Source organism: Ochotona princeps, chromosome 18 (genome assembly GCF_030435755.1).
Source record: "Ochotona princeps isolate mOchPri1 chromosome 18, mOchPri1.hap1, whole genome shotgun sequence".
NCBI lineage: Eukaryota > Metazoa > Chordata > Mammalia > Lagomorpha > Ochotonidae > Ochotona > Ochotona princeps.
Window position 1 is genome coordinate 39,279,769 of NC_080849.1, and position 26,109 is coordinate 39,305,877.

General features: G+C 53.9%; 2 protein-coding genes and 1 pseudogene across 5 annotated transcripts in view; 1 reads left to right on the forward strand and 2 right to left on the reverse strand.

Annotated features, from left to right (window-relative positions):
• The window catches only part of NPC1 (NPC intracellular cholesterol transporter 1), a 47,667-nt gene extending 42,453 nt beyond the window's left edge, over positions 1-5,214 (forward strand). The window contains exons 20-25 of the mRNA XM_004579601.3: positions 254-383; positions 1,498-1,698; positions 2,356-2,587; positions 3,281-3,394; positions 3,864-4,026; positions 4,657-5,214. Coding sequence (XP_004579658.2) covers positions 254-383; positions 1,498-1,698; positions 2,356-2,587; positions 3,281-3,394; positions 3,864-4,026; positions 4,657-4,739 — 923 coding nt within the window. The 3' untranslated portion in view covers positions 4,740-5,214. The remainder of the gene's footprint in view (positions 1-253; positions 384-1,497; positions 1,699-2,355; positions 2,588-3,280; positions 3,395-3,863; positions 4,027-4,656) is intronic.
• Positions 5,211-22,329, reverse strand: RMC1 (regulator of MON1-CCZ1). Of its 4 annotated transcripts, none has more exons than XM_058676781.1 (20): positions 22,105-22,329; positions 21,462-21,538; positions 19,461-19,545; positions 18,586-18,642; positions 17,357-17,443; positions 14,854-14,994; positions 14,521-14,624; positions 13,577-13,666; positions 13,364-13,469; positions 12,531-12,642; positions 11,060-11,104; positions 10,842-10,895; positions 9,818-9,946; positions 9,316-9,422; positions 7,314-7,430; positions 6,723-6,800; positions 6,418-6,522; positions 6,211-6,312; positions 5,901-6,126; positions 5,211-5,329 (listed from the first exon to the last, which is right to left on the reverse strand). In XM_058676781.1, the coding sequence occupies exons 1-20, from the start codon at positions 22,204-22,206 to the stop codon at positions 5,250-5,252; spliced, it is 2,004 nt and encodes a 667-aa protein (XP_058532764.1). In that variant the 5' UTR covers positions 22,207-22,329; the 3' UTR covers positions 5,211-5,249. The 4 variants fall into 4 exon arrangements, 3 of the variants coding, with proteins under 3 accessions (XP_058532764.1, XP_058532765.1, XP_058532766.1); XM_058676782.1 differs by having other exon boundaries at positions 6,211-6,279; positions 22,105-22,327; XR_009247041.1 differs by lacking the exon at positions 5,211-5,329 and having other exon boundaries at positions 6,056-6,126; positions 6,211-6,279; positions 6,713-6,800.
• Positions 15,437-15,559, reverse strand: LOC118758151 (U2 spliceosomal RNA; annotated as a pseudogene).
• Positions 22,330-26,109: the final 3,780 nt, after the last annotated feature.

A 26,109-nucleotide genomic window follows, 5' to 3' on the forward strand; every position in this document is an offset into this window, starting at 1 on the left:
CTGGAGAAAGCACACAAGTCTTGGACTCTGCTGATACCTGTGAGGGCAGCCTTGACACAGGTTCAGGGAACATGTTGAGATGCAAGTGGTGTTTCAGGTTTAGTGAGACACAGAAGCTGCTAGTGGTAGATAGAGGTTTCTTGAAAAGGATAAATAATTCCTTTCCTTATTTGTATTATTTAATGTTGTGTTGCTGTTACTAATTTATGGAGGCCCGTTCCTCTAATGCTGGCCCTCTCTGTGTTTCTGCCAGTGGTTGACCCTGCCTGCATCCGCTGCAGGCCTCTCACCCCGGAGGGCAAGCAGCGGCCTCAGGGTGAGGACTTCATGAGATTCCTGCCCATGTTCCTGTCTGACAACCCTAACCCCAAGTGTGGCAAAGGGTAAGTGCCACTAGCTACTTCTGGTCAACACTGCTTCCACTGATTGGTTGGTTGGCTGAGGGGGTCTAGGGTCCGATGGCGTCTGCCCCCTGAAGCTCCCTGCGTCCCCTCCTCTGTGAGGCAGAAGCCCCAGACAGCTTTGAAAGCAACTCCCCTCCTATCTTTCTTGACTTCTTTGTGTGTCCTGGTCCCCAGACACAATTGGTTACAGACCTCTGTGCCAGCCACGAAAGGAACAGGGGCAGCTGCAGCCAGCGGCTTCTCAGGATACACAGAGCTTGGTGTGTCCAGGGCTGCCATGGCTTTGCTTGCTTGGCTGATGTGAGTTCACTGTAAGGTTTGGGTTCTTCTGACCCCACAGCTCGTGGCAGTTGGTCCACGTGCAGGTGGCCATGGGCTCTCACTCCCTCATCCATCAGGCAGTCAGCAACCCACATGGCCTGGTTTTGAGGCAGCCTGGAGGCTGCTGGGACTGACAAGTGCCTGTGTAGGCATGCCCAAACCCCTGGACATGCCCATTTTTCAGAAAAATGAAGGTATATTTGACCAAAGTCATAGCAGGCAGTCAGATATGTCACATCCAGTTAGCAGACTGCCTCTAGAAATAAAACAGGACCTTTTAATTCATCAAACAGGTCTTTTAATTCATCTTTTGCTTATAGACCAAATGCTCTGGCCAACCTCCAGGAAGTTCAGGTAGATTCAGGGGTCTTAAACAAGCAAACAAACAAAAACTACACATCTGTTAGGTTTAGGGGTTTGCAGGGTCGAGGAAGGGATCGCATCTGCCACGTCAGCCCTGCAGTGTACCTGAAGCGAGTGCGCTGCTCCCATGAGGGGCATTGCCCAGCATGAGGCGACTGGGCAGAGATGGCCACACTGTGCAGAGTGAATTGCGCGGAGAACACATCCGCTTAGGAGCAGGGCCCAGCAGGGGAGGCAATTGCCCCGGGGCAAGGGCAGCCTACCTTATGCCCTGTCAAGGAGACCATCCTGATCCTTGAGGGGTCCTGCCGGGTCCCACCTCCATGTCCAGGGTCAGGGGGCTTCACTGAGGCTCCAGTGCTCGGCCCCCACGGGGGGAGACCTCGATGACAACCCTGGTCCCTTCCAGGGGACATGCTGCTTATGCCACAGCAGTCAACATCCTAGGCAACAACACTGCAGTTGGAGCCACATACTTCATGACCTACCACACGGTGCTGCAGAACTCCGCCGACTTCATCGACGCCATGAAGAAAGCCAAACTCGTAGCCAGTAACATCACCGCCACCATGGGCCTGAAAGGCAGTCACCAGCGTGTGTTCCCCTACAGGTAAAGCTGGACCTCCTAGACCAGGGCTGGAGACGCGCAACTTGAGCCCTGCCCACTCGGTTTAAGGGAGACCTACAGGGAAATGGCCCCCAGCAGGAGTGGAGCTACCCGCGTCCTCAGTGACCGGCAGCCACCCATGGGTGCCCCCTCCTGCTGAGCACATAACCTGGTGCTTTTAGGTGGACTTTTCCATTTACTGGATTTTTTTTCATCTCTTTGAATATATTTTTTGAAGGACAGTGTAACTCGGTGTGACAGGAAAACAGGATGAGCTAAGAAACAATGATGTTGTATCCAGGCAGTCTTTGTAACCTCTGTCCCGACCATGGTGAAAGGACAGCCTGGGGTTTTGTGGGAGGAGCCCCAGAGTGTGTGTCCAACTCCTGGGCAGAGCCGCTTCGCTTTGGTGGGGCCCCGGGGGAAGTCACTTTCCAGGAGAGATGTTGGACTTGATTCAGTGAAAGTCTCTGAGGTGGCAGCACTCTGACCGCGGGCGGAACCCTCCTGGGATGCATGCTAGCAGCCAGGTGGCTACCGATGAGGCTGGCACAGCGCTGGCAGCAGGTTCCCTGCCTGGGCTGTCTTGGGGCAGAGTGCATCTCGGCTCTGGAAGCAGGCATTCTTAGCCTTAGGCACGCTCTCCTCTCTCCTCCCCAGCGTGTTCTACGTCTTCTACGAGCAGTACCTAACCATTCTGGATGACACCATCTTTAACCTTGGCGTGTCCCTGGGAGCGGTGTTCGCAGTGGCCGTGGTGCTCCTGGGCTGTGAGCTGTGGGCTGCGGTCATTATGTGTGTCACGATCACCATGATCTTGGTCAACATGTTTGGGGTCATGTGGCTGTGGGGCATCAGTCTGAATGCAGTGTCCTTGGTCAACTTGGTGATGGTGAGTCCTCGTCTGTCTTCCATTAGCCTCTAACTCCTCTGTCACTCACAGGACCGGGGTCAGGAATTCCAGTAAAACCCTAAAATGGGGCAAAATACCAAGTCTGGCTCTGACTGCGAGAACGCCAGGAGAGATGGGCTGGATGCTGGATGGAGTCAGGATGGGACACGGTGGGGGACATCCAGAGAAGCCCTGTAGTTGCAGCTCTAGGCTGGATACTGCTGCCTCTCAGAAGAGACATGCTACTACGGCTAGCCTGGGCGCTGCTTTAGTACCCTGAAGCTACTGCACCATTTGCAGCCTGGCCATGCTCACTGTAGCCTGGCCTCCCCCAAGGTGGACAGTCAGGTGACAGTCTAGGGGCTGTGAGCCTTCAGGAGGGTACGAATGGGTACTAGAAGCAGTACATTCCTGTGTTTGCCCAGCCACAAGCCCTGCAGCAGGTGGGGCACAAGCAGTAGTGACAGCTCACAGGCCCAGCGGAGCTTCTGGAAAGCCTCGGCACCTCCCCTACTAAAGGCAAAGAGGCCACAGGAAATGGGAGTGCAGGGCCATGCTTGGGACTTGCCCATTCCTGCTGGAGGTCATGGTGTTGAGTCCGGGGATCCACACCGCCCAGCACAGGGGGAGGGGGCAGCTGCCCAGGCCACTGCACTGGGCAAGGGCCACGCTAAGGGAAGTGCTTTATTGCAGAGTTGTGGCATCTCCGTGGAGTTCTGCAGCCACATAACCAGAGCATTTACAGTGAGTGGGAAAGGAAGCCGTGCAGCCCGTGCGGAGGACGCGCTTGCTCACATGGGCAGCTCTGTAAGTACCCCGGTAGGGCCAGCCCGTGGCAGTTCCCAAGGAGGAACTGAGATTCAGCCGGGAACCAGCATCTGGAGGCCCCTGTGCACTGAAAAGCAGGGTTGCTCCTGGGTTCTAGAACCCCGCGCAGGGTGGAGCTCACGCCTGCAGAATCTTCTGGTTCAACTCTCTGTCCCAGGGTGACCTGACCATCCTTTTACCGCTTCAGACTGAAATGTTTGCGAGTAAAAGCTAAAACTTTGCTTTCTAAGTTTTATCTACTTAGCATCGTCTGCACATTGACCTGCTGATGGAGGACATGTGCAGAGTCATCTCTTTGGCCCTTATTCGTGCCTCCTCCCCTGAGCCTCACAAAGCCACAAGGGCAACTTCCCCAACTCCACAGGGTGACTGCACGCGCTGTACCTTGACTACAGAAAGTGTTCACTCACAGCAAATGGCTCACAGCTCTAACACTCTTGTCTTCCAGGTCTTCAGTGGAATCACACTTACTAAATTTGGAGGGATTGTGGTGTTGGCTTTTGCCAAATCTCAGATTTTCCAGATATTTTACTTCAGGATGTATTTGGCCATGGTCTTGCTGGGTGCCACACATGGGTTGATCTTCCTTCCGGTCTTGCTCAGTTACATAGGTGAGCATTCTTAGCTTTAACAGGGGACACAAGCAGGTATGTGTTACTAGGATAAAAGCCCTTGTGGAGCATCCTTCTGTAGTATGTGCGCTTGCACTCACAGGGTCATCTGCTGAATGGTTTGGGGTGAAAATTTTCAGGAGAAAAACAGTCAGTTTGGGGGCTTCATGACTGCCCCCAGCTACTACATTAGTCAGCTGCTACTCTGTTCTCCAAGGACCTGACCTGCCTGCCCGAGAAAGGCCTGAAGTAACCCCTCTAGTGAGTCTGCATGTTGGCAGGCATTTGGGCAGCCCTGACCCAGGACGGGAAGGAGAACACCTGCTGCTGGGCCTGTCCCCACCCCCGCCACGAGGTCTGCTCGCGCTGAGTCACTGTGCCCCGTGTCACTCACCTCCCTGAGACAGAGTCCCTTGTCCCCCGGAGACTTCTGTGGTCACTTCCCCTCATGGCCTCCAGCTGACAACCCAGATCTAGGGCCTTGGGCCCAGGCTGAAGCACTGAAGGAAAAAACCAGGACGATGTGGCGGGCTCGTCGTTCTTGGGGTGGAAGTGAGTTCCACTAGTTCTTCTCTAAAGGCAAACGCAGACTAAGGCCCTGCAGTAATGGAACGTTATTGTCTCCCACAGGACCCTCAACAAATAAAGCCAAAAGTTGTGCCACTCAAGAGCGATACAAAGGTACTGAGCGAGAGCGACTCCTAAATTTCTAGCTCCCTCCAGGGCTTGGTGACTTTGAACTGTGTCTAAGGGTCCGTCATTTACCAGGTGCCCCAGTGGACAGAGCTGCAATACCGAGGCTAAGTTGAACGGCGGATGCTTGCCAACGTCAGGCTGTTGCATCGCAGCAGCTGAGGCTGTAGTGTTTTTAAACTCAGGACTGCGCGGCTGGCTGGTGAAGCAGTATTACTCAACCTGAAGACAACCTGAGCGCCCCTCCTGCTCTCCAGGAAGCAGAGGTGACTCCGGGACGGCTCTGGGCGTGACCTGCTCACTGACACCTATTAAAGGCCAATCAGGGCACTGGCTCCTGTTTTTAGGAGTAAGCCATCACACAAAGTTCTAGACCATATTTTTAGTAGCATTTGAAGATGTAGATACACTTTATTGTAACACTTTGTAGTTTAAAGAGCTTTATTAATGCAATAAATTAACTTTGTACACAATTTTTTTATATGTATGTATATATATATATTTAAAAAAAAAAAACCTAGCCAGTGCTTTCAGATGGTTGTGGGCCTCATTAGAGCTTGTTCTCCAAACACCTGCTTGAAAAAAGCAACATGTTCTTCACAGTGTTCTCCTACAGAGAAGACCAGAATTCACAGTTAGATGTGGCACAAAGCAAAAAAGCCAGACTACAGCCCAGTAGGTGTGTATGCCAGGTCTTAACTTATTTTTTAATAAAATACTTTGTTTTCCTAAGCTTGGGTTGCCCTCTCTATTACAAAACCACTAGCAAGTAGCCCCCTTGCTTGAGATATGAGTGGAAAAACCGAATGGAAGAGACTGAGCGCAGCCTGCCAGTGGGACCAGCAGGGTGAGCCAGCTTTCCATAGCTAAGGGTCCAACTCAGGAGTGTGACTGAAGGGGGTCCATTCCTACAGCAAGGGCTTTCCAGCCTACAACCAGGACACTATTAGAATGGGCCGCAGGCCATGTAACTCCTGACCCTTTAGTAGCCATGTTCCAGGCTGGAGCCACCGGAGCCCAACCCCACCCCATACCGCCTCCGATATGAGTTCCCTCAGTGTGCTGCGTTAGAGCACGTTGCTGCAAGTCGTCCTTCCTTGGGGGCTTCTAGTGCCCAGCTGTGCTCTTACCCGCCCCCCAGTCTGGTCACCCAGGTCTTGCCAGGACCATCGTATTCCCACCTGGAGTGAAGCTGGGGTTCCCCCGCAGGCGCTGGTTTCGCTGTTCAAAAAACCGGAATATGGTATAGAAAAGCATGTTGTCCTCTGTCTGCTTCGCAGCGTCTAAAAACTTCCGTGCAGAAATGTTGTCATGGCCGCCGATGCCCCGGATAAACCTCAAGGCCGCTAACACTTGGTGTTTGGAGAGAAGCACTTCCACTATCTCATCGTTGGCTGTGGAGAGTCGCTGGGAGTGAGGGGGAAGAAGAGTGCGGGTCAGTGCCAGCAACAGGGCGGGCGTCAAGCGAACAAGACCACAATGGCCAGTTACCTTCAGCATGTCTAGCGAGAGCTGGTGCGCAGGTGGGTAGAAGCTTTCTAGGGACAAGAGCAGACAAGCCTGCAACAAGACAAAGGGGCAGGCTAGTGTGGGCTGCAAGGTCAGTGCTCCAATGAAACCCCAATGCCTGCAAGGTGAGGTTCAGCCATTGAGCCACTGCACTGGGTCTCAACACAAGCCAAGCCCCACGCCACCTACCAGGGGCTTAGAGTCGCTGAGCACGTGGTACTGCAGGAACTGGTGCAGCATGTAGAAGAGGTTGTGCTGGACCAGCGTCTTGATGACCAGCTCGTGCAAGTAGTGCTGTGGACAAAAGTGTGAGTCAGACACAGGCCCGTGTGGCTCTGCCACAGCACGTGAGCGGCTGGCTGGGTGAAGACCGCAGCTGTTCCAGGGCACATGTGGGAAGGTTAGGAGAGTCTGGGGATTCCAAGTCGGAGAGCCAGATCCTGGGAGCGAGTGAAAGGGGCAGGGCCTAGGTTAAGACATCGACGGGAAGGTACCTGCACTGGTATCTGAAACTGGTTCAGGGAGCGTATATACTCCATCAGCACAGCGATCACAAACTTGTGCGGCATCTCCTGGAGGGGGCGAGGGGGCGTCTGTGAGAGCTCTGTGGTAACACCTCCCTGTCCTGCACCCCAGCCTGGCCCATGCTCAATCCTACAGAACGACCCCATGCAGGATGATGGCTCTGGCCTATCAGAGGCTAGTCTACACAGGTGGGCCTTGAGGTGCAGCTTGTGAAGCTGGGCGTCCTGGGTCCCAGATGTTGTGCTTACAGTCCAGCTCCCTGCCAGTGCACCTGGGAAGGCAGCAGCAGATGGCCTGAGCACTTGAGCCCCCCCACTCATATGGGGGCACCCAGATGGGAGTTTCTGGCTATTGACTTGGCCTCAGCCATTGCAGGCATTTGAGGAGTGAACCAGTAGAATAAATCTTTAAAAGGAAAAAAAAGTCCAAACTACCGATGCTTGGTCCCCACATAAGACAACTAACTGCAGTTCTTGCACTTGTGTCCTGAGTTCTAAAGGGCCCCAGCTCCCTACTATGAGAATGGCCCATCTAGAAGCACCTGGGGAACCGCTGCCCACCTTGTTTTCGGTGAACGGTGACAGCACGTGGGTGTACACGTCTGATTGGTCCACCACGGCCTGAGTTTGCATGGACCTCTTGAGAAGTGGGTTGCGACTCTGCCCTGCTTCCACAGCCTGCAACAGCAAATCACATGCTGGGGGCGTGATCATCAAGAGAGATAGCGCCACTCACAGAGCATCCCAAGAGACCGCACCCCAGCAGGTGCATCTATGGCAGGAAGAGAAGACACTTACTGCTCTACTGAGAACGCTTCACTGTGCCACAGGGAACAGCCAGCAAGTCCCCCTTGGGCCTCCTGAGAACACACCAGGGTTCAGGGATGAACTAGACCAGCAGAAGACAGTTTTCTTTCTTGGCCTTGCGTTTTTCAGCTCCCACACTACATTGGCATATTGACTGTGTTTTAGGGAGTCCCGAGCCCACGACATGTGAGTGTGCCTCATATGCCTCAGTCTGCGCCCCAGAATGGTAAAGATGTGAAGCTGTGCAACAAGACCTCGACTCCTACCCATCAATGCCAAGCCATTTGTGTCCGGGGGACTCGACAGCTGTGGGGTGCAGCCTGGAAACCCTCATATCTAAGGGGCCCTGGTCACTGCACCCACATGCTCTGGGCGCTGAGGGCTCACAGTCCAATGGCCAGCAAAGGTGGTGCGGGAAGAGCCCACATCAGGAGCAGGACCTAGTGAGCTTAGCTGTTCCTGAGGCTGGCAGCCTGATAGCCCTAAGCAACCCAAGGGACTGGCTTTGGCTTTGCTTGCTTAAAGCCACTTCCGTTTTTAGCCTTTAGGACTAAATTAGAAGTTGAAGTGAAAGAATATCTTCTACTTGGGGCCCGGCGGCGTGGCCTAGCGGCTGGGGTCCTCGCCTTGAACGCACCAGGATCCCATGTGGGCGCCGGTTCTAGTCCCGGCAGCTCCACTTCCCATCCAGCTCCCTGCTTGTGGCCTGGGAGAGCAGTCGGGGACGGCCCAATGCATTGGGACCCTACACCTGTGTGGGAGACCCGGAGGAGGTTCCAGGTTCCTGGCTTCGGATCTGCTCACTTGGGGAGTGGATCATTGGATGGAGGATCTTCCTCTCTGTCTCTCCTCTCTGTGTATCTGACTTTGTAATAAAATAAATAAATCTTTAAAAAAAAAAAAGAATATCTTCTACTTGCACTAATCTTTTCTGACTTCGGAAGATAACGGGTTAAAAACAACCCATCGGGAGCAGGTAAGAGGATGCACGTGTTCTCTCCAGCCCTTGCCCACCAGCCGCGGTGCCCACTCCCTGGAGTCCAGTGCCTGCACTTGACCATCCAAGCAAAGCTGCCTTGCTGAGACACCAACTGCTGGCTAGGCTGAGTCTCAATCTTCCCAGCACTCCCACAAAGGAGAGGAAGAAGGTATGGCGGTCCAAAATTAGATTTCTCATTCACTAATCCAGGCTAGCTCGACCAACACTGGTTTTCTTATCTATAGGACAGAGGTAGACCAAGGATCTATGTGTAAGATCAGATCAAAAACTGTGAAGGTGGGCAGCATGGCCTAGCGGCTAAAAGTCCTCGCCTTGAGTGCCCCGGGATCCCATATGGGCGCCGGTTCTAATCCCGGCAGCTCCACTGCCCATCCAGCTCCCTGCTTGTGGCCTGGGAAAGCAGTCGAGGACGGCCCAAATGCTTTGGGACCCTGCACCTGCGTGGGAGACCTGGAGGAGGTTCCTGGCTTCTGGTTCCGCACTGGCATAACACTGGCCGTTGTGCGCACTTGGGGAGTGAATCATCAGAAGGAAGATCTTCCTCTCTATCTCTGCTCCTCTCTGTATATCTGACTATGTAATAAAAATAAATAAATCTTTAAAAAAAAAAAAGTGAAGCTGCCTGGTGAGCTGGCATCTCGGCCAATAGGTTGTGAGGCCTCTGCTTTTCTTGCCCCCACCCCCGCCGGCCCTACAGAGGGGCGGCAGATGGCACCAAGCCCATCCATCCATTGATCCAAAACTGTCACTACTTACCATCATGTGACACTGCTCAGCATCCAGGTACTTCTTGTACTCGTGGTTGAGTTTATCGAAGACGGTGGCTATCACAGGCAGCGAGGCTCTGTCTGACTGGCCCAGCACTGCGGGGGACAAGGTGGACAGTGGATTAGACTGGGCAGCACGGCCCCGGAACTCCAGTGCGTGGCCCAGGATCGCCCTCCTCTGGGGCAGGCACATTTACAGAGCAGTCACAGTCACCGTGGGTAATTTGGACACCCAAAGACGGCTGCTGTGCAGCTCATGTGCCTGCCCGTGCCCTCGTGTGCCCTACTCGGTCAGCTGTGTGCTGATCTGTCCTATGTGCGGGCTGTGTGTGGCAGCCATTCCCAGAGGTCATACAACTCATTCTTCAGGTATAGAATGAGATTACACAATAAAGACAAGACACATTCTGTAACTGGGTTGTAGATAAGGCACAATGCCAACAAGGCTGCTGCAGATGAGGGGTGCCGCCGAGGCTGGCTTGGGGACTCACTCTGCGAGCAGACGGACAAGATGACAGCCTTGCACTCCCTCCTCTGCAGCAGGAAGTCCATGAGCCTTCCCTTGTCTGGCAGCAGGTTCACGATGGGCTGCAGCTTCACCTGGAGGTTCCACAGGTAGCCTGGGGTTTGAGGGGTGGCACAGTGAACGGTGCGGTGCCACCCAGAGCAGCAGCTCAGTTCCCCTACCCGGGACAAGTGGACCCTTGCAGGGTGAATGGCCTTCTTTTAGCCAAAGCTGAGCCAGCAGTATGTGACAACAGGATGTCAAGGGCACAGCTCCCTAAACAGGGCAGGAAGTCCTTGATTCCACACAATCCTGGCCCCACACCCAGACCCCCTCTTACTGTCTCAAGTAGACATGCCAACATGTGGCATCAACTTCAGTCCTGGTCTCTCCAGTGCAGGAACTCCAGCAGGACTTCCCCACTCAACCCTGCCCAGTCCAGAGTGAACACACAGGTGGCTGTGCGGGCAGCCTGGCTGGGTCCTTGCACTAGGCTTGCCCAGGAAGAGGACATGTGCACACAGGGTCGCCTGAGTGCTGTTAGCTGCCCCGAGGGCCAGCACCACTGCCGAGGCCCAGGGCAAAAAGATACCCACTATAGCCAGAGGATGCCTCTGGCCTAAGGAGCCGGGGCATGGGGAGAAGCTGGGAAAATGCACAGGTAACTGAAGACCAGCACAGAAAGTTCTCTGACCAACAAAGATACGGGCAACACCCAGGAAGAGACTCCTGTGGGCCAAGGCAGCAGGATGAAGAAGGAGGGGGCAGGCTGCTGCCGAGGGCACAGGTGCACCCCCGGGGATGGGCAGGAGCCACATCCCGACCCCAAGGCCTGGAGTCTGGCTTTTCAGACAGGCTTAGGGGAGGGCATGGCTGTCCCTCAGCTGTTTTAGGAGGTCACTATGCTCCTGCTGAGAGGAAAGCTCAGGAGAGGAGTCCCACCCCAGAGCTGAGTCACTCCCAGGGATGATCCACTCCCTTCCAGGAGGCCCTCCGCCCCTTCCACCCACCTTGGCTTGCGCTGATGATGATGTCGGGCTGGAAGACAATCCAGGAGGAAGAATCTGCAGGTTATAGGAAACCTTAAACCAGGATGCAACACCTGTGCCGGCTGTGACCTGCCCCCCACACTCGGGCCAGTAGTGGGGGTGGGGAGAGGTTTAGGGAGTGCCCATGGGTACCCGCAGAGCCCAGGGGACGGCCACCTCCCACACTCTACAAAGGATACAGAGTTTACAGGGAACTGGAGACTGGCTGGTCATGGCAGCAGGACCTGCAAATCAGAAAGGCAGCTGATGGCCCCAGTGCCCGCCGGCACCGCCCAGCACCCTGGGGCTGAACCAGAACAAAGGCTCTCTGATAACAGGTGGTGGGCAGGGAGCCTGGAATGGTCCCTGAGGAGGTCCCCAAGGAGGGGGAGCACCGGCCTTCAAGAGCTGAAGCTGCTAGAGTTCGTTGACCCTCACACACACGGACAGCAGCGACCTGAGCAGCTACTCCAGCTTCCAAGGCCCAGATGAGAGGTGGGTCAAAGGGCCTGCGTCTACTTGTCTCAACAGAGAGATCCCTGGGGAGGGGGCAGCACTGCCCCCGCACCCTCTGACCCCTGGCTGGACTCAAGCAGAGCCAGTGCTCTGATTCGGGACACTGATGTCTCTCAGGTGGTAGCTTAACCCACTGCACCACAGTGGCATTTTTCTTCTTCTAACGGCCAGCTGGAACCCAAATGCCTCTAAGCAGGCTTTACCACTGCCAACAGAGCTGAAGGTCCTGAGCAAGGAGAGGCTCGCCCTCCAGCAGTCACCCTCATGCCCAGTGGGCAGCAGATACCAGACGGGCACTTGAAACAATCTCCCCTTTCAACGCTAACAGGCTGACACGTGGCGGAGGGAGGTGAGGAGAGGCCACGAACGCTGTCAACCGTGAGAACCCACTCTTTCCTCCAAGTCATTAGCTTGTGGCTAAGCCAGCAAGACCTGCAAGGAGGCGGGGGAGGACAGAGGTGGTGTTCCCGCTGCACTCCCACCTCAGTCCCCTCACCCCGGCCCCAGCGCAAGTACAGACCGCAAAAAGGAGGGACCGACCCCCAGGGACCTGGCTGGCCTGCCCCTGGAGTCTCACTTGGGTTACACACAGTGACTTCAGCTGGGCACCCACTGCCCTCAGACCTCCTGATCCAGATGGCGAGGTCAGGAAATCAATCATGCTGGGATCAGGCCAAAGGCACCAGAGGTCTCTTGCCACTTCCCTGCCAGCCTGCCCTGCAGGCTGCTGCCCTCCCACCTCCAGCGCTGCGGGCAGGGTGAGGACTAATCCGTGGGCACATCAACAGAGAAGCAGCACTCATCAGAGCGCTGACTGTAAAGAAGGGAGAGGCAGAGGTGAGGCAGGGACGAGGAGAGCATGGGTAAAGGCAACCGCCACAGCCAGCCAAGCTGAGCTGCAGGGCTGCAGGGCTGCAGGGCTGCAGGGCTGCAGGGTGCAGGTGAGCAGCACATATGAAGGGCTTATCAGCATCACGCACTCAAGCTGAACGGGTCTGAATCTCCACCGTGCAGTTCCCGCACTGCAATGTAGCTTTAGAAAAGTAGCAGTTGCATTTTCAGAAAAACAAAGAATGAGCAGCCCTGGGACTTCCTGCAAGAACTCCTCACCCAAAGAGGGGAGCCAGCCACGTGGCGCACCTGCACCTGTCTTACCTGGCAGGGGGATCTGGTAGGGCTGGATCGACCGCGCCGGCAGCACTGGGTGGTGGAAGGTCACCGAGCCGTCAAACTCCCCCCGCAACTTGATGTCAAATATTACTGACGTCTGCGGCGGACAGAAAGCAGACCATGAGGCTGCAGCACACCATGCCCACCTGATCTGGCCCTGTCACCCAGGCGCACAGCACAGCTGCGGGTCAGCCAGGAAGTCGGCTTTGCGGCCACCCCTCCTGGCAGACTTGGAGCAGGTGCCACCCAGTCACGCCCACCTGCTGCCTACATGCAGGGCATGGCTGTGGTGCGCCTCCCCTCGGCAGCTCAAGGCGATTCTTACATCTTCATCCTTCGCAGCACCTTGACTCCTCAAAGCCATGGAGCCCCCCTGCCCGTTTGGGAAGGCCTGGGGGACAGGGTCTGACATGCCTCGGGAGGCCCAGCCAACAGCCCACAAAAGGCAGGTGCCCCCTCAGTGCCCTCAAGCCACACAGCCTCCAGCTACCCGTGAGCTCACCCTCCGAGGGCACAGGGTCAGCAGCTTCTGCGACACAGTGGCCCACCAAGTGTTGCCAAGGTCAGACCACCCTGTGTGCTATTTTCTGAAGCGGCTTCTGATTAGCCCTATTCACGTATGGCCAGCCACTACTTCATAAACCACTTACAGGACCAAATGGGTTTCCTTCGGAAAGACCCAAGGGTAGGACATTGAGGGTTTTTTCTAGGGAAGGGAGTGAGGGCAGGGTTGTCCAATAGCCATAAATCTTTGAAGCTGCCAGAATACTCCCAGACTCCACCTCACCCCCAACCCCACCCCTCCTGGTGGCTCGTACCTCCGTGTCCTGATGATGAACGACCACCAAGTTGTCCACCACGTTCAGGGCAAACTTCCCCGTCCTGTTTAACTTTAAGATATGCAACTTTTTACAGGATCCTTCTCTGTGGGACAAGAAGCAGCCCAACAACAAATACATCAGCAGGCTTCAGTTCGCCTGTGAACAGTGGACAGTGAGGAGGAGGAGGAGGCGGCAGGGTGGCCACCTTACCGCGGGAGGAGATACAGGACCACCTCGGCGCCTGCACTGTTGCATGTCCGTGAGTGATGCCTCAGGAACAGAACGTAGAGCTGGCCGTATCTGATCAGAGAACACACAGGCCAGTGTCCTCCCGGGCTGGCTACTCTCCTCCCCGCCTGCTCGGCTGCAGGGCCAAGCATCCACACTTACCACACAGGCGGCCACAAAGTGTGGTCTGCCACCCAGAGCCCGTGAGCCCCCAAGGGCAAGAATGCAAAACTCCACCCAGCCCCATCACATGCTGAAGCCCGCAGCCCTGGGGCCTGCGGCGCCTTGTGCTTCAAACCTGGGACCCACTGGAGAGCTCCTGAATACACACTGGAAAAGCCTCCAAGCCAGGGAGCCAGGCATTCAGAAGCAATTTGGAAGCAGAACTGTGATGACTGCTGAGTTAGGGATGTGGGTCAATGTGGAGTTGTCCGTGCTGGTTTATATTTTTGAGTTTGAAATTTTGTTTAAAAATTAATTTCACATATCTTGCTCTTCCGACTGAAAACAGACCTTCTTATACAAGTAATCCAATTCTGCTTGTTACATTAAAAAAATTATTCTAGAACAATTATGATGTATTTTTAGCTTAAAAAAATCCTGGTAAGCTTCAGCTCACAGAATGGAAAAAAAAAATTCCAAAACTAAGATAAACAAGAAATAAATTTGCACCATGTTCTCATTTTACCACAATGTTCGTATTTTATCACGAGAAAAGTGAAAACCTTCCCTCTAGAGAAAGCCACCAAAAAAAAAAAAAACCTGCCAGAAAGACCACAGTTTTGCATACTTGTAAAATCAGGGTAGCACGCAGGAAATGGGGTGTCCTCCTAAGGTCCCTAAGCACATCACTGTCACACTGTGACACACACGTTCCATCAGGGCCATCCCAAGAGGGAGTTGCCCCCACTCCACCCCAAACCTACATGGTGGCCATGGCGATGTCCCTCTCAGATAGACTGACTTTGGTGGACTTTGGCGTGGCTGGTAACTCAATCTCAAACTTGGGCAGCTTCGACATGGTGCCAGCCTGTGGAGAGGGGAGAGGTAGGAACAGTTTACAAAGCCCCTTCGAGGTGTCCCACTCCCCACACACAGTGTCAGGGGCCACTTCCCACTCCCCACGCTTGGGTCTGCGTAGAACCAGCCAGGCCTGGGCCTGCACCGTGCCACGGTGTGGGGCGCCCTCTTCTGGCCGCAGGTGATGGCTAACTGGTTCTTGTCCCAGCGAGGACAGGCGCAGGAGGGGAGACTCTCACCCTGAAGTGGAAAGGCTGCAGGACGTTGCCCAGCACGGTGGTGGAGAGCAGGATCACGGCGCTCTCGGGACAGTACAGGTACCAGTTCACGTTGATGTTGTGACTCTTCAACATCTTCAGGCTGCGCTTCTCCGGGAGCACCTGCCGCCACAGACAAGAAAGAAACAGCAGGCAGGTTGCCACGGTCCAGCCAGAAAACAGCCAGCAGCAGGCAAGGGACGCTGAGTGGACTAGAGCAGTGACTTATGTTCAGGACGTTTGCGGGCGGCCAGCCCTGCCGTCAGGGACCCCGCAGCTCAGCCTTCATGGCAATCACGCTGCCCCTCCACCTGCTCAGCCCCGAGCGCCAGGAGCAAGCAGCAGCTGTGTTCTCACACACGGCAGAAATGGAGGGACCCGGGTTCCAAGTCGGCCTTCTGCTCAGTCCCCAGGCCAGCCTGGGAGGGGCTCCCAGCTTCACACCAACATGCTGGCGACACTCGGCAAGCCAGCATGCTTTCTCATCGGGGCTCCTTCCACGTGCTGACATGCTAAGGGACACACTGACACCCACAGATGCTGCACCAAAGCAACGGCACGCAAGTCAAGGTCACCTCCGTGTGTGCATTCCCACTATAGAAATCAGAGAGGTGGTTTTTTGTTTTTTTTTTTTTACTGATAAGAACAGATACTATACCTGGTCTTAGCCAAAAGGCTGAGAAGCAAGTTTTTTTTTAAAGATTTATTTTATTTATATTGAAAAGTCAGATATACAGAGAGGAGGAAAGACAGAGTGGAAGATCTTCCGTTCGATGATTCACTCCCCAAGCAGCTGCAATGGCCGGAGCTGAGCCAATCCAAAGCCAGGAGCCCAGAGCCTCCTCCGAGTCTCCCACGCGGGCACAGGGTCCTAAGGCTTTGAGCCGTCCTCAACTGCTTTCCCAGGCCACAGGCAGGGAGCTGGATGGGAAGCGGAGCTGCTGGGATTAGAACCAGCACCCATAAGGGATCCCGGTGCATTCAAGGCAAGGACTTTAGGCTACCACGTCAATTCATATCCTGACTGTTCCACTTCCCTTCCAGTGGGAAAGCAGCAGAAGGGCTGGTCTTTAATAAGCAGTTTCCACTTGGCAACATAAAACAGCCTGGAGATATTTCACAATCACATGAGTGAACAAACTCAACACTACTGAACCACCCACCTGAAAGGGTAAGTTAAGATGGTAAATGTCGTGGTTTCTTAGCACAGCTATGTCCAGGCAGTTCACAAAAGATAAATGGACGACAACAAACAAACAAAAAAGATGGAGGCCAGTGTTGTGGCATGGTGGGAAATGCTGCCGCCTGTAACACGGGCATCCCACACAGGCACCAGTTCAAGTCCTGGCTACTCCACTTCTATCCAACTCCCTGCTACTGTGCCTAGGAAAGTAGCAGAAGATGGTCCAAGTGCTTGAGACTGGGGGAAGCTTCTGGCTCCTGGCTTCGGCCTGACCCAAGCCTGGCCATTGCAGACATCTGGGGAGTGAACCATCACGTGGAAGACCCTCGCTCTCCACACGTCCCCCACTGCTGGCTTTCCTCCATCTCTTCTTTTCTAATTTTGCCTTTCAAATGAATGAAACAACTTTTACTTTTAAAAAATGATTCCTTCTAGGTTACCTTGCCTTGCATGCATTAAGATCCCACATGGGTGTCAATTCGTATCCCAACTGCTCCACTTCCCTTCCAGCTCCCTGCTTGTGGCCTGGGAAAGCAGCAGAAGATGGCCCAAGGCCTTGGGACCCTACACGTATGCGGGAGACCCAGAAGAAGTTCCTGGCTTCAGAACAGGTCAGCTCCACCTGTTGTGGCCACTTGGGGAGTGAAGCAGCAGACAGATCTTTCTGTCTCTCCTCTCTGTAAATTTGACTTTCCAATAAAAATAAGACATAAATCTTAAAAAAAAAAAAAAAATGCCTCCCCAGTAAGAACAACTGCAAATTAAAATGTCTTTCTAGCTCCCAAACAGGAAAATGTCTACAGCCACAGAACCTCCAGTGCTGACCAAGTGTGAAACATGGAAACTCCTACAGGGCTGGGCAAAGCTTAAACTTCAGCAGGGAAGCCATCCCCACGCTCGGGTCTCCTCCAAGAACTGCCTCACCCAGAACAGAACAGCCTGCCCACCCAAGGACTGTCTACAGTCACAGAAATGTGAATACAAGCTGGACGGCCGGCGCCGCGTAAAGGGCGGTACATCCACAGCCCATCACGGAAAGGCGGCCAAAGCGCACTGCTGTGAGGGTCCAGACAGCCAGCTGCAGGAGTCTGCATGCAACAGTTTCCTTCTAAAAGAAAGTGTGATGTGTGCAGGGAAAAGGAAGAGGAGGAAGTATCAGATGGTAATTTCCAGAGATCATGTGAACTTTCACTTTCCATGTATCTTGAAAAAAACATACTTTTTGAAGTGCTGAATTTGAAAGGCTGCCCATGCTGCCCTCAGGGGGCTGTCTGCAGCAAGCAGAGATAAGAAATCAAATACCTGATAGAATTCTATTCCCTGGTCTGTTATGAAGACAATTTCAGTGGAACTGGTCCAGCAGAACCCGAGGATGTTAGCATTCTTGGTCTGAAAGGAATGACAGAGAATAAGGTGTCACTTTCTTCATAAATTTAAAATGCACCACTGTTCTTCCATGCCCTCTTTGAGAAAGACCTGAAGTTGTTCAGTGAGTGAGGCCCACAATGGGTATGCGGATCCTGAGGCCAAGAGGGACAGGGCCAGGCAGAGCTTACAGTGGTGCCACTCATGGAGCGGCCAGGCTGGGAAGGGCTCGGTTTCTGAGCAGCTGCACTGTGGTTTGCTGAAGGGCGAAGCCTTCCCCCAACCTTCACTGAGCACAACAGGCCTGAGAGCCCGGGAGCCCTTCCCCAGGCACTGAGCGGCTTCTGTTGGGCTGGGACGATGAAAGGCACCCAGGGAACTTCAGCCGAGCCCCCTCTAGCCTACTGTCGTGCCCAGCAAAGCTCATTCATGTGGATTTAATATGCATCTGGGGGCAGCAGGAATGCCCAGGACTCCCCTAGGACCAGAAATCAAGGAAGAAAGACGCCACAACTGTGGGTCAACAGGCTAACCCCCAGCCTGTACACCAGCATCCAATGTGGATACCGGTTCGAGTCCTGGCTCCTCCACTTTCAATCCAACTCCCTGCCAGTGGCCTGACAAAGCATCAGAGAATGGGTCAGGTACTTAGGCCCTTGCACCTGTGTCGGACACCTGGAACAAGCTCCTGGCTCCTGGCTTCACATCACCACAGCCCTGGTCACTCTAGGCATTTGGGGAGTAAACCAACATATAGAAGATTCTCTCTAACTCTTTTTCTCTCTATCTCTCCTTGTCTCTTCAAAATCCGCCTCTTAAGTAAAAAACTTAAAATATACATATATATATATATATATATATATTATATAATCAAGAAAGAAACCATCATCAAAGAAAATGAAAGAGAAGAAAGTGCCTCACCCACAACCTCCCAGGCAGGCAGCAGCGAGGGAACCAAGGGTGACAACACGTGGGACAGAAGCAGGTGGCGGAGCTGACTCAGCTGTGGGTGAACAGCCACCACCTCTTCAGCCCTCCAAACGCATCTGCCAGCTAAAGAGACAGGCCTTCCCATCTAAGGATCCCAGCACGGCGAGGCCTGCCCCTGCTCCCCACACACAGCCCACACAGCCCCCGTCCCTGGCAGAGAGGATTTCGGCCCCTACCTTGCACTCCTGTGTGTATTCCAGCTGAGAATTATCTGGGATGAAATTACAGAAATCCTGCAAAGCGAAGGCAAAAGCACATTAGAGTATGTGGATCAGTCAACATCCTACATGCTCCCCACCTCCGGCCCACCCCAAACACACATGGCATGCTACCAGACCCAGCAAAAACAAGTCAGGTTCGCCATCAGAAAATAACAGAGAGGGCCCCAGGGACAGGAAGGACACAACGCGGCCCCTTCCCAGCAGCAGGCTTCCAACTCGGCTAACAGGAGCAGAGGCAAACCCAAGGCCAGTTTGGAAATTCCTTCCTCGGCAGCAGTCTGCTGCCACATTGTCTGGGAAGCTTCCCTCCAGCGTTAACAAAGAACACTGACCACAAGGGAGCAAACGCGTTGGCCTGCCTTCCCCTGCAGCTTCTGCTGCCGCTTTATAAAGGACCAAAGTGAGCAATTCTAAGGGCTACAGGGCCAGCAAGCTGAGGTTTGTGGCAACCACGAGGGCTCCTGTGTGACCTGATAGAAGTCACACACAGCTCCTTAGTAAGGTGAATTTACAGAGCAGCAAGAACACGCCTCACAGCTTCAGCCTTGCTAGCCACCACGCAACAACAAATATCTATGAAGTCCAGCATTGTTTAAAAAAAAAAAGTAAAAAATATCAAACTAGTTCAGATTTAATTTTCAAACAAGCTCAGATTTAATTTTCCATTCATGTCTTTCTCATCACTGAAAGCTCAAAGGAGACACGACACAATTCCATCTTCCACGACAGCCAAAGAACAAACAACACACATGCTTCCCCGAACACTGCGCTCCTGGCCGCTCGCTCCCTTACAGGTGCATGCCATGGCCCTTCTGCGATGCTGTACTCACCACAGTCTTCGAGGTCCTCTGCACAGCCAGTATCTTATTTTCCAAAGAGAACTTAATGCATTTCACTTCTCCTTTGTCATCCATTCTTTAACAACGAAAAAAAAAAGAGCATTTAAACAAAACAAGAACCTCTAGCAACTCTCACGGAGACAACAGGTGTTTGTAAAGAACAGAGAGCAAGCTCCCATCAACTGGTCTGCTCCCCAAATGCTGGGGCCCGAGCCAGGAACTCAGCCCAGATCCCACAACTTCTGGAGCCATCACAGTGGCCTCCCAGGGTCTGCACTGGCAGGAAGCTGGAGTCAGGTGATGGAAGCAAGCATGGAACCCAGATACGTCAACGCACACACGGGCATCTCACCCACTAAGCTAAACACTCACCTGTGTTTTCAAACAATAAAACCCAACAGGAAATAGCTTGCAGGAGATTTAGAGCTTTATGGGTAACAGGAGAGTGAAGACTTGCAATCGCATATACTTATCACCTGACAATTACCACAGGCTGAAATAAATGTGTTATCTGCATAGCCACACAGCACTTCACAAACGACAGTCCTTGTCCAACACTCTCTCAGCAAAACTGCTGTGCGAGGAGTCTACCCTGCGACTCGTGGCCCATTCTCCATGCAACCACTGCTATGCACTCTAAATGGGTGTTAAACAGTATGTCAGAGGGCAGGGCCACGGCCTAGTGAGTAAAACCGGCGCCTAAGGTGTTAGCATCTACGTGGACATCGGCTCAAGTCCTGGCTGCTCCACTTCCCATCCAGCTCCCTGCTCACGGCCTGGGAAAGCAGTGGAGGATGGCCCAAAGTGTTGGGACCCTGCACCGAGATAGGAGATCTGAGAGAACCTCCTGGCTCCCAGCTTCAGATTGGCTCAGTGCTGGCCATTGCAGCCACTTGGGGAGTGAACCACAGGATGGTTCCTCTCGCCTTCTCTCTGTAAAAAATCTGTCTTTCCAACAGAAATAAACCAACCTTAAAAAAAAAAAAAAAGATTTGAAAGGTAGAGGTAGAAAGAGGAAGCTTTCATTCACTGATTAACTCCACAAGATTCGCAGCCGGCAGCCAGGAGCTTTTTCCAGGCTGTCCACACGGGTGCGGGGCCCACCTACTTGGGCTACCCTCCACTGCTTTCCCAGGTGCATTAGCAGGAAGCCGGATCAGAAGCAGAGCGAGCAGAACCTGAACCGGTGTCCATATGGAGATGCTGACCCCACAGGTGGTGGTTTAACTCCCTATGCCACAAAGCTGGCCTCAAATAGTAAAAATTTAGCACTTTGTTCGAAGCTTACCCCCTTCCACTGCCTCCTCCTTGGCCGGTGGTCTTCCCTGACCTGGCCCAAGAGGAAATGTCATGACTCTGCAGTGTTTCACATTTGAAACAGAGCTTCACCACACACGTGTCACGGCGGACAATGTGCGACCGCTCACTCGTCTCCCACACTAGTAAAGCCACCGTGACCAAAGGAAGAGAGGCCGAGCATTCTCCTTCAAAATCGGGTTCCCAAGACTGCAGCTGCACCGTAAACTGTCTTCCTACACTTCTTCACCCACTGCAGCAGGGCCCCCACCTGTATAACATTTCTCATCCACATGGAGTCACTCTGAGAGTGCCAGGGCCCCCACCACACCCCAGGGATGCTTACTTGTGCAAACTGGGCCATCTGGTCACCTTAGGGACTGTGCAGGCCATCGGTTCCCTGCCTTGGGGGGGGGGGGGAAAGCTGACACAGGAAGGAAGTCCACCGACAGGAAATGGGTGCATCCATGCCCTGAGTGGCTGATGCCAAGGACCAGGAAGCAACTGCCCTTCGGCCCCAACCACCAGTGCCACACATTTCCCTGGCACAGGAGGGGTGAGGCGCCTGCCTGCCCAGCAGGACTGCTGGCACCTGCACACACACGCCAGACCCCTTAGGGGAAACCAAGGGGTAAATTGCAAATTGGCAGTTACAATTGTCTCCATGTTGGAAATTACTGTGAGAAAGGACCTTACCTAAAGGAGATGGGGTTCCTATCATCCGGGCCTTTAACCACCACCCCGGTGGCACCACCAGATCGCACAGCAAACACCTGGAAGGAAAAAGCAGCAAGTCAAGGGCCTGGACTTGGAGAGAATGCGGCCCCACACGCCCCTCTACAGGTGACTGTCTCTGCTACGGTGCTTCACCCTTGGCCCAGCTAAGCTCCCATGGCTGGCACCCATGCCCGGCTGTCCACGTGAGCCTTAACAAACCAGAGACCAAAACGGTGAAGACAGTCTGGGAGCAGACCACCGTGCTTCGTGGCTCTGGCTGGCCAGGCTCCTGCACTTCAGGGTAAAGTGTCTTTTCCTGGCTCCCCGCCCTCCCCGTCCTCTTAATAAATTCCAAGAAAAAATGGTCATGGCACTGTTCAAATCCTTGGCCCCAAGTGTAACTGATGACAAACGCAGACAACAGAAGGCGCCTGGGAAGGACCAGCGCACCAGCCAGCTAACCAGGCGTACAGGGCGCGCCGCCGGGGTCACCCATGCCGGGGTCCCCCATCAGGGAGGCTGGGAGCCCTGGGACCCGACCACAGGGCAGCGTGGGCGCCGCGCGCCGCAGCCCCGGAACCGGCCACGCGCGGGGGGCCAGGAGGGCGCGGGCTGGCGGAACCTGCTTGTTGGCCTCATCGAAGAAGACGCAGTTGACCGGGTTGGCCTTCTCGAACTGCACCGGCCGTTCGCACAGCTCCAGGTAATAATCCTCCTCGCCCATGGCGGCGGCCGCGGCGGCGGGGGATCCGGGGGCGGCCGCCAGTTTGGAGCCGGGCGCGGGACACGCGGAGACGTGGGGCCGGGGGCGGCGAGCTCGGCCCGGCTCCCAGGCCGCTTCCTGGTGCCACGCCTCCACCCCTCCCGCCACGTGACCTTGTGCCCTCGGCTCTTAAACGGGCCGTGGCGGGTGGTGGGGCCCACCAACCGTCCCCCGAGGCCCGCCCATAGCGGATGCTCCGCCCCGTTCCCGGGCACCCCAGAAACAGGCGTGGCGTCACCGCCAGACATTCTGCAGCGTGTGTGTGTGCGTGCACGCATGTGGTGAACAGGAAGGCTAGCTGGGGTGTGTGTGTGTGTGTGTGTGTGCACGCATGTGGTGAACAGGAAGGCTAGCTGGGGTGTGTGTGTGTGTGTGTGCACGCATGTGATGAGCAGGGACGCTAGCTGGGGTGTGTGTGTGTGTGTACACATTGGTGAACAGGAAGGTTAGCTGGGGTGTGTATGTGTGCGCGCCCCAAACCTCAGAAATGCCGTGCCCCTGGTCGGGAGGATTTACAGAGCGCGTTCCTGCCCCCTGGAGCTGAGTAAGGGATATGAGCCTGCAACAAGCAAACACATTTAGATTGCCAGTCAGCTAGCTCCCCCTGTTTTTTTTTTGTTGTTGTTGTTGTTTGGTTTGTTTTTTAATTGCTGAAAAGCAAATAACCTAAAATTCAACCTTCTTAACCCTGTTCAAGTGCCCAGCGTGGAGCGCATTTTACATGATTGTGAAATAGCTCTGGGACCTTAACATCTCTTTTTCTTTTCTTTTTTTAAAATTTTGTTTCAAAGGCATACACAGAAAGAAGAGAGTTTTCTCCGTTTTACTGGTTTGGTTCACTTACCACAGATGCCTACAGCATCAGGTCTGGGTTGGGCAGCGCCAGGAGCCAGGGCCCTGTCCAGGCCTCCACCTGCTGTGGCCTTGCCTGCTGCCTCCCAGGGGAGCCTCAGTCTCAGCAGAGCCGCCATGGGAACCCAGGCCTTCTCGAGGAAAGCAAGCAGGCATCTCAAGACAGAAGATTTTTTTTTTTTAAGATTTATTAATTTTCATTGGAAAGGCAGATAGATATACAGAGAGGAGGAGAGAGAGTGAAACATCATCTGTCCACTGCTCACTCCCCAAGTGGCCACAATGGCCAGAGTTAAGCCGATCCGAAGCCAGGAGACAGAAGCTTCCTGTGGGTCCCCAAGTGGGTGCGGAGTCACAGTGGGATTAGAACCGGCGCCCACATGGGATCCCAGCATGTGCAAGGCAAACATTTTAGCCACTAGGCTACCACGCCAGGCCCAAGCAAGAAGTTTTTAATCTCACCAACTGGACATTGCCCATGACACACCTCCCCTGCCTCCCCGCTCCCAGCCCTGGAAACCCCCACTGCCTTCTGTCTCTGTGTGCCATTGCTCTTGGTACCTCCCTCCTATCAGTAAAATTTTGGAACAATTGCTCTTCCCTGTTCACCTTCTTCTAACGTTAACACGGTATCCTATAGGTGCATCCATGCTGTGGCACTTGGAAGATATAATGGCGTTCCATCGTATACATTTTTGTCTTATTCATCTGTCTCCCGTGCTGTGTATTGGGGTTGCTCCCACCTCAGTGCCATTCTGAATGTGGTCTGCAAATCTGTCTGACTCTGCTTTCAGTTCCCTTGAATGTACTCACATACTCACAGTGGCATCGCTGGATCGTACGGCTACTGGCTGCTTAGTTCTCCAGCAGCACCGCTGTTGAGTGGCTTCTGTATCTGAATGGTAGGAGCTGATGTCAGATAAGAGAAGGGAAGGCGAGAGAGGGCCTCGTTCGAGGTGTAAGAGAGGAGACAGACCAGAGGAGGAGCAGGGGCACAGGTGACCTCCAAGCTTTCATTCCTCACAACTGGGATACCATTCTCTGGGATAGACACACTTGGGAAGGTTGGCAGGGAAGTGGGAAGATGGAGAGTTCCATATTAAACATTTTGTTACCGGCTAATGCCCTGAGCACCTCAGAAATTTTCATTGTGACTCATGTTTCTATTTCAGGACTCTAGAGACACTTGATATTCTCCCAGATTGTCTTACAAGTTCTCAGTCCTGTTCCTTGGAGAGAGGCCACCATCGCCAGCCAGCCTGGACTGGACCAAACCCCCCTGCACAGGGGACAGCGGAGGGTCCGAAAGTATCTGAAGGTCACTTTTCACTTCTCACAACCACTGCACCCAGCACTACCACTAACACACAGTACTACCACTAGCACACAGCCAGTGTTGAAGCATGGTTCTCAACTGCGCTGTTACAGCACACTCCCAAAATCAGCTACAGGAATTGTTGCTGAACCCTTACAACTGAGTCATTCACTCAGCTGATGTGCAGCAAGTCAGTTACTGACACCTGGGGGCTGAAAGCAAGCAATTACAAGGTGCAGAGCCAGGAGATGGGCCGTTGCCAGGCTCTGCAAGGGCTTATGGGCAAAGGACTCATGACATGAAGCTGGTGTGAGCGGTGCATGTCCAGCTCATGTTCAAGTCCCTGGTCGGCTTTCCAGTCTCGTGGCCCTCGTGTGACAGGTCAGTACTATCATGGTCTTCAGGCAGTGTTGATGCTGGCAGTGTGGCTCTGGGCAGTCAGATGACGGTCAGGTGGCTCTTACTTGTTTCTGCCAGTCTGGGATTCCTAGGAAGGAAACCCCTCAAGACAGAACATCAAGATGGCATCTCCAGGGCAGACAAAGGAGCCCATGTGTTTTGTGACCAGGAGCTCTTTAGTGCCAGCTGCACGCTGCCTTGCCTCCATGAATGGATTTTAGTAAAAGCAGTGCAATGCAACTTGAAGCTACAGCAGGCTGGGAGACGAGGACCTGGTGCCATCCAGTCTCCAAAGGCAAGGACTTCTGCAGGGGCTTCGTTCACACCTCCATGCACTGGTCCCCAGCCCTACCCAGGATGACAAAAACTCTGCTTCTGTCACATTCATGCCCCTCTAAAAAGATATCCAGTTCCCCCATTGCAATACAAAGTTACCGTTTTGGAAGAGTTCCCATATATCCTTACTGGCTGCAGACAGTGATTTTGTGTGACAGAGTTGGGCAGGTAACAGTTATGTGTTCACAAAGAAGAGGTATCTAGACAGTTGGATATGCTGGTCTGAAACCAAGGTGAAAAATGGATCTCATGGCTGAAATAGCAGAATGATGGCCTTGTGACTGTTGTTGAAGGCCTACACTATTATAACAGGGGAAATCAGTTGGGGGGTTAGGGAGAAGGTTGAAGGGGAAGAAGTGTATCATTTTTTTTAAAAGATTTTTTTTATTATTATTGGAAAGCCGGATATACAGAGAGGAGGAGAGACAGAGAGGAAGATCTTCCATCCCATGATTCACTCCCCAAGTGAGCCGCAACGGGCCGGTGCTGCGCCGATCCGAAGCCGGGAACCTGGAACCTCTTTTGGGTCTCCCACACGGGTGCAGGGTCCCAAAGCTTCGGGCCGTCCTCGACTGCTTCCCCAGGCCACAAGCAGGGAGCTGGATGGGAAGTGGAGCTGCCAGGCTTAGAACCAGTGCCCACATGGGATCCCAGTGCGTTCAAGGCGAGGACTTTAGCCGCTAGGCCACGCCGCCGGGCCCTGTATCATTAAAAATTAAAAGAGGCTCCTCCCCTGCAAATTACATCCTTAGCTCCAGGATCCTGCACTCCAGCTACCCCCTGCCACCCCACCTGCACGCTCAGCTGCTCCAGGAAACCCTCAGCCCTGTTCCTGTCCCCTCTGCCACAGTACCACCACCTTCTTCTTCCCTTTCTCCCCTCTGCATCAGCTTCAGGCCCCTTTTGCAACGTTGTCTTTTTAAAGATTTATTTATTATTGCAAAGTCAGATATACAGAGAGG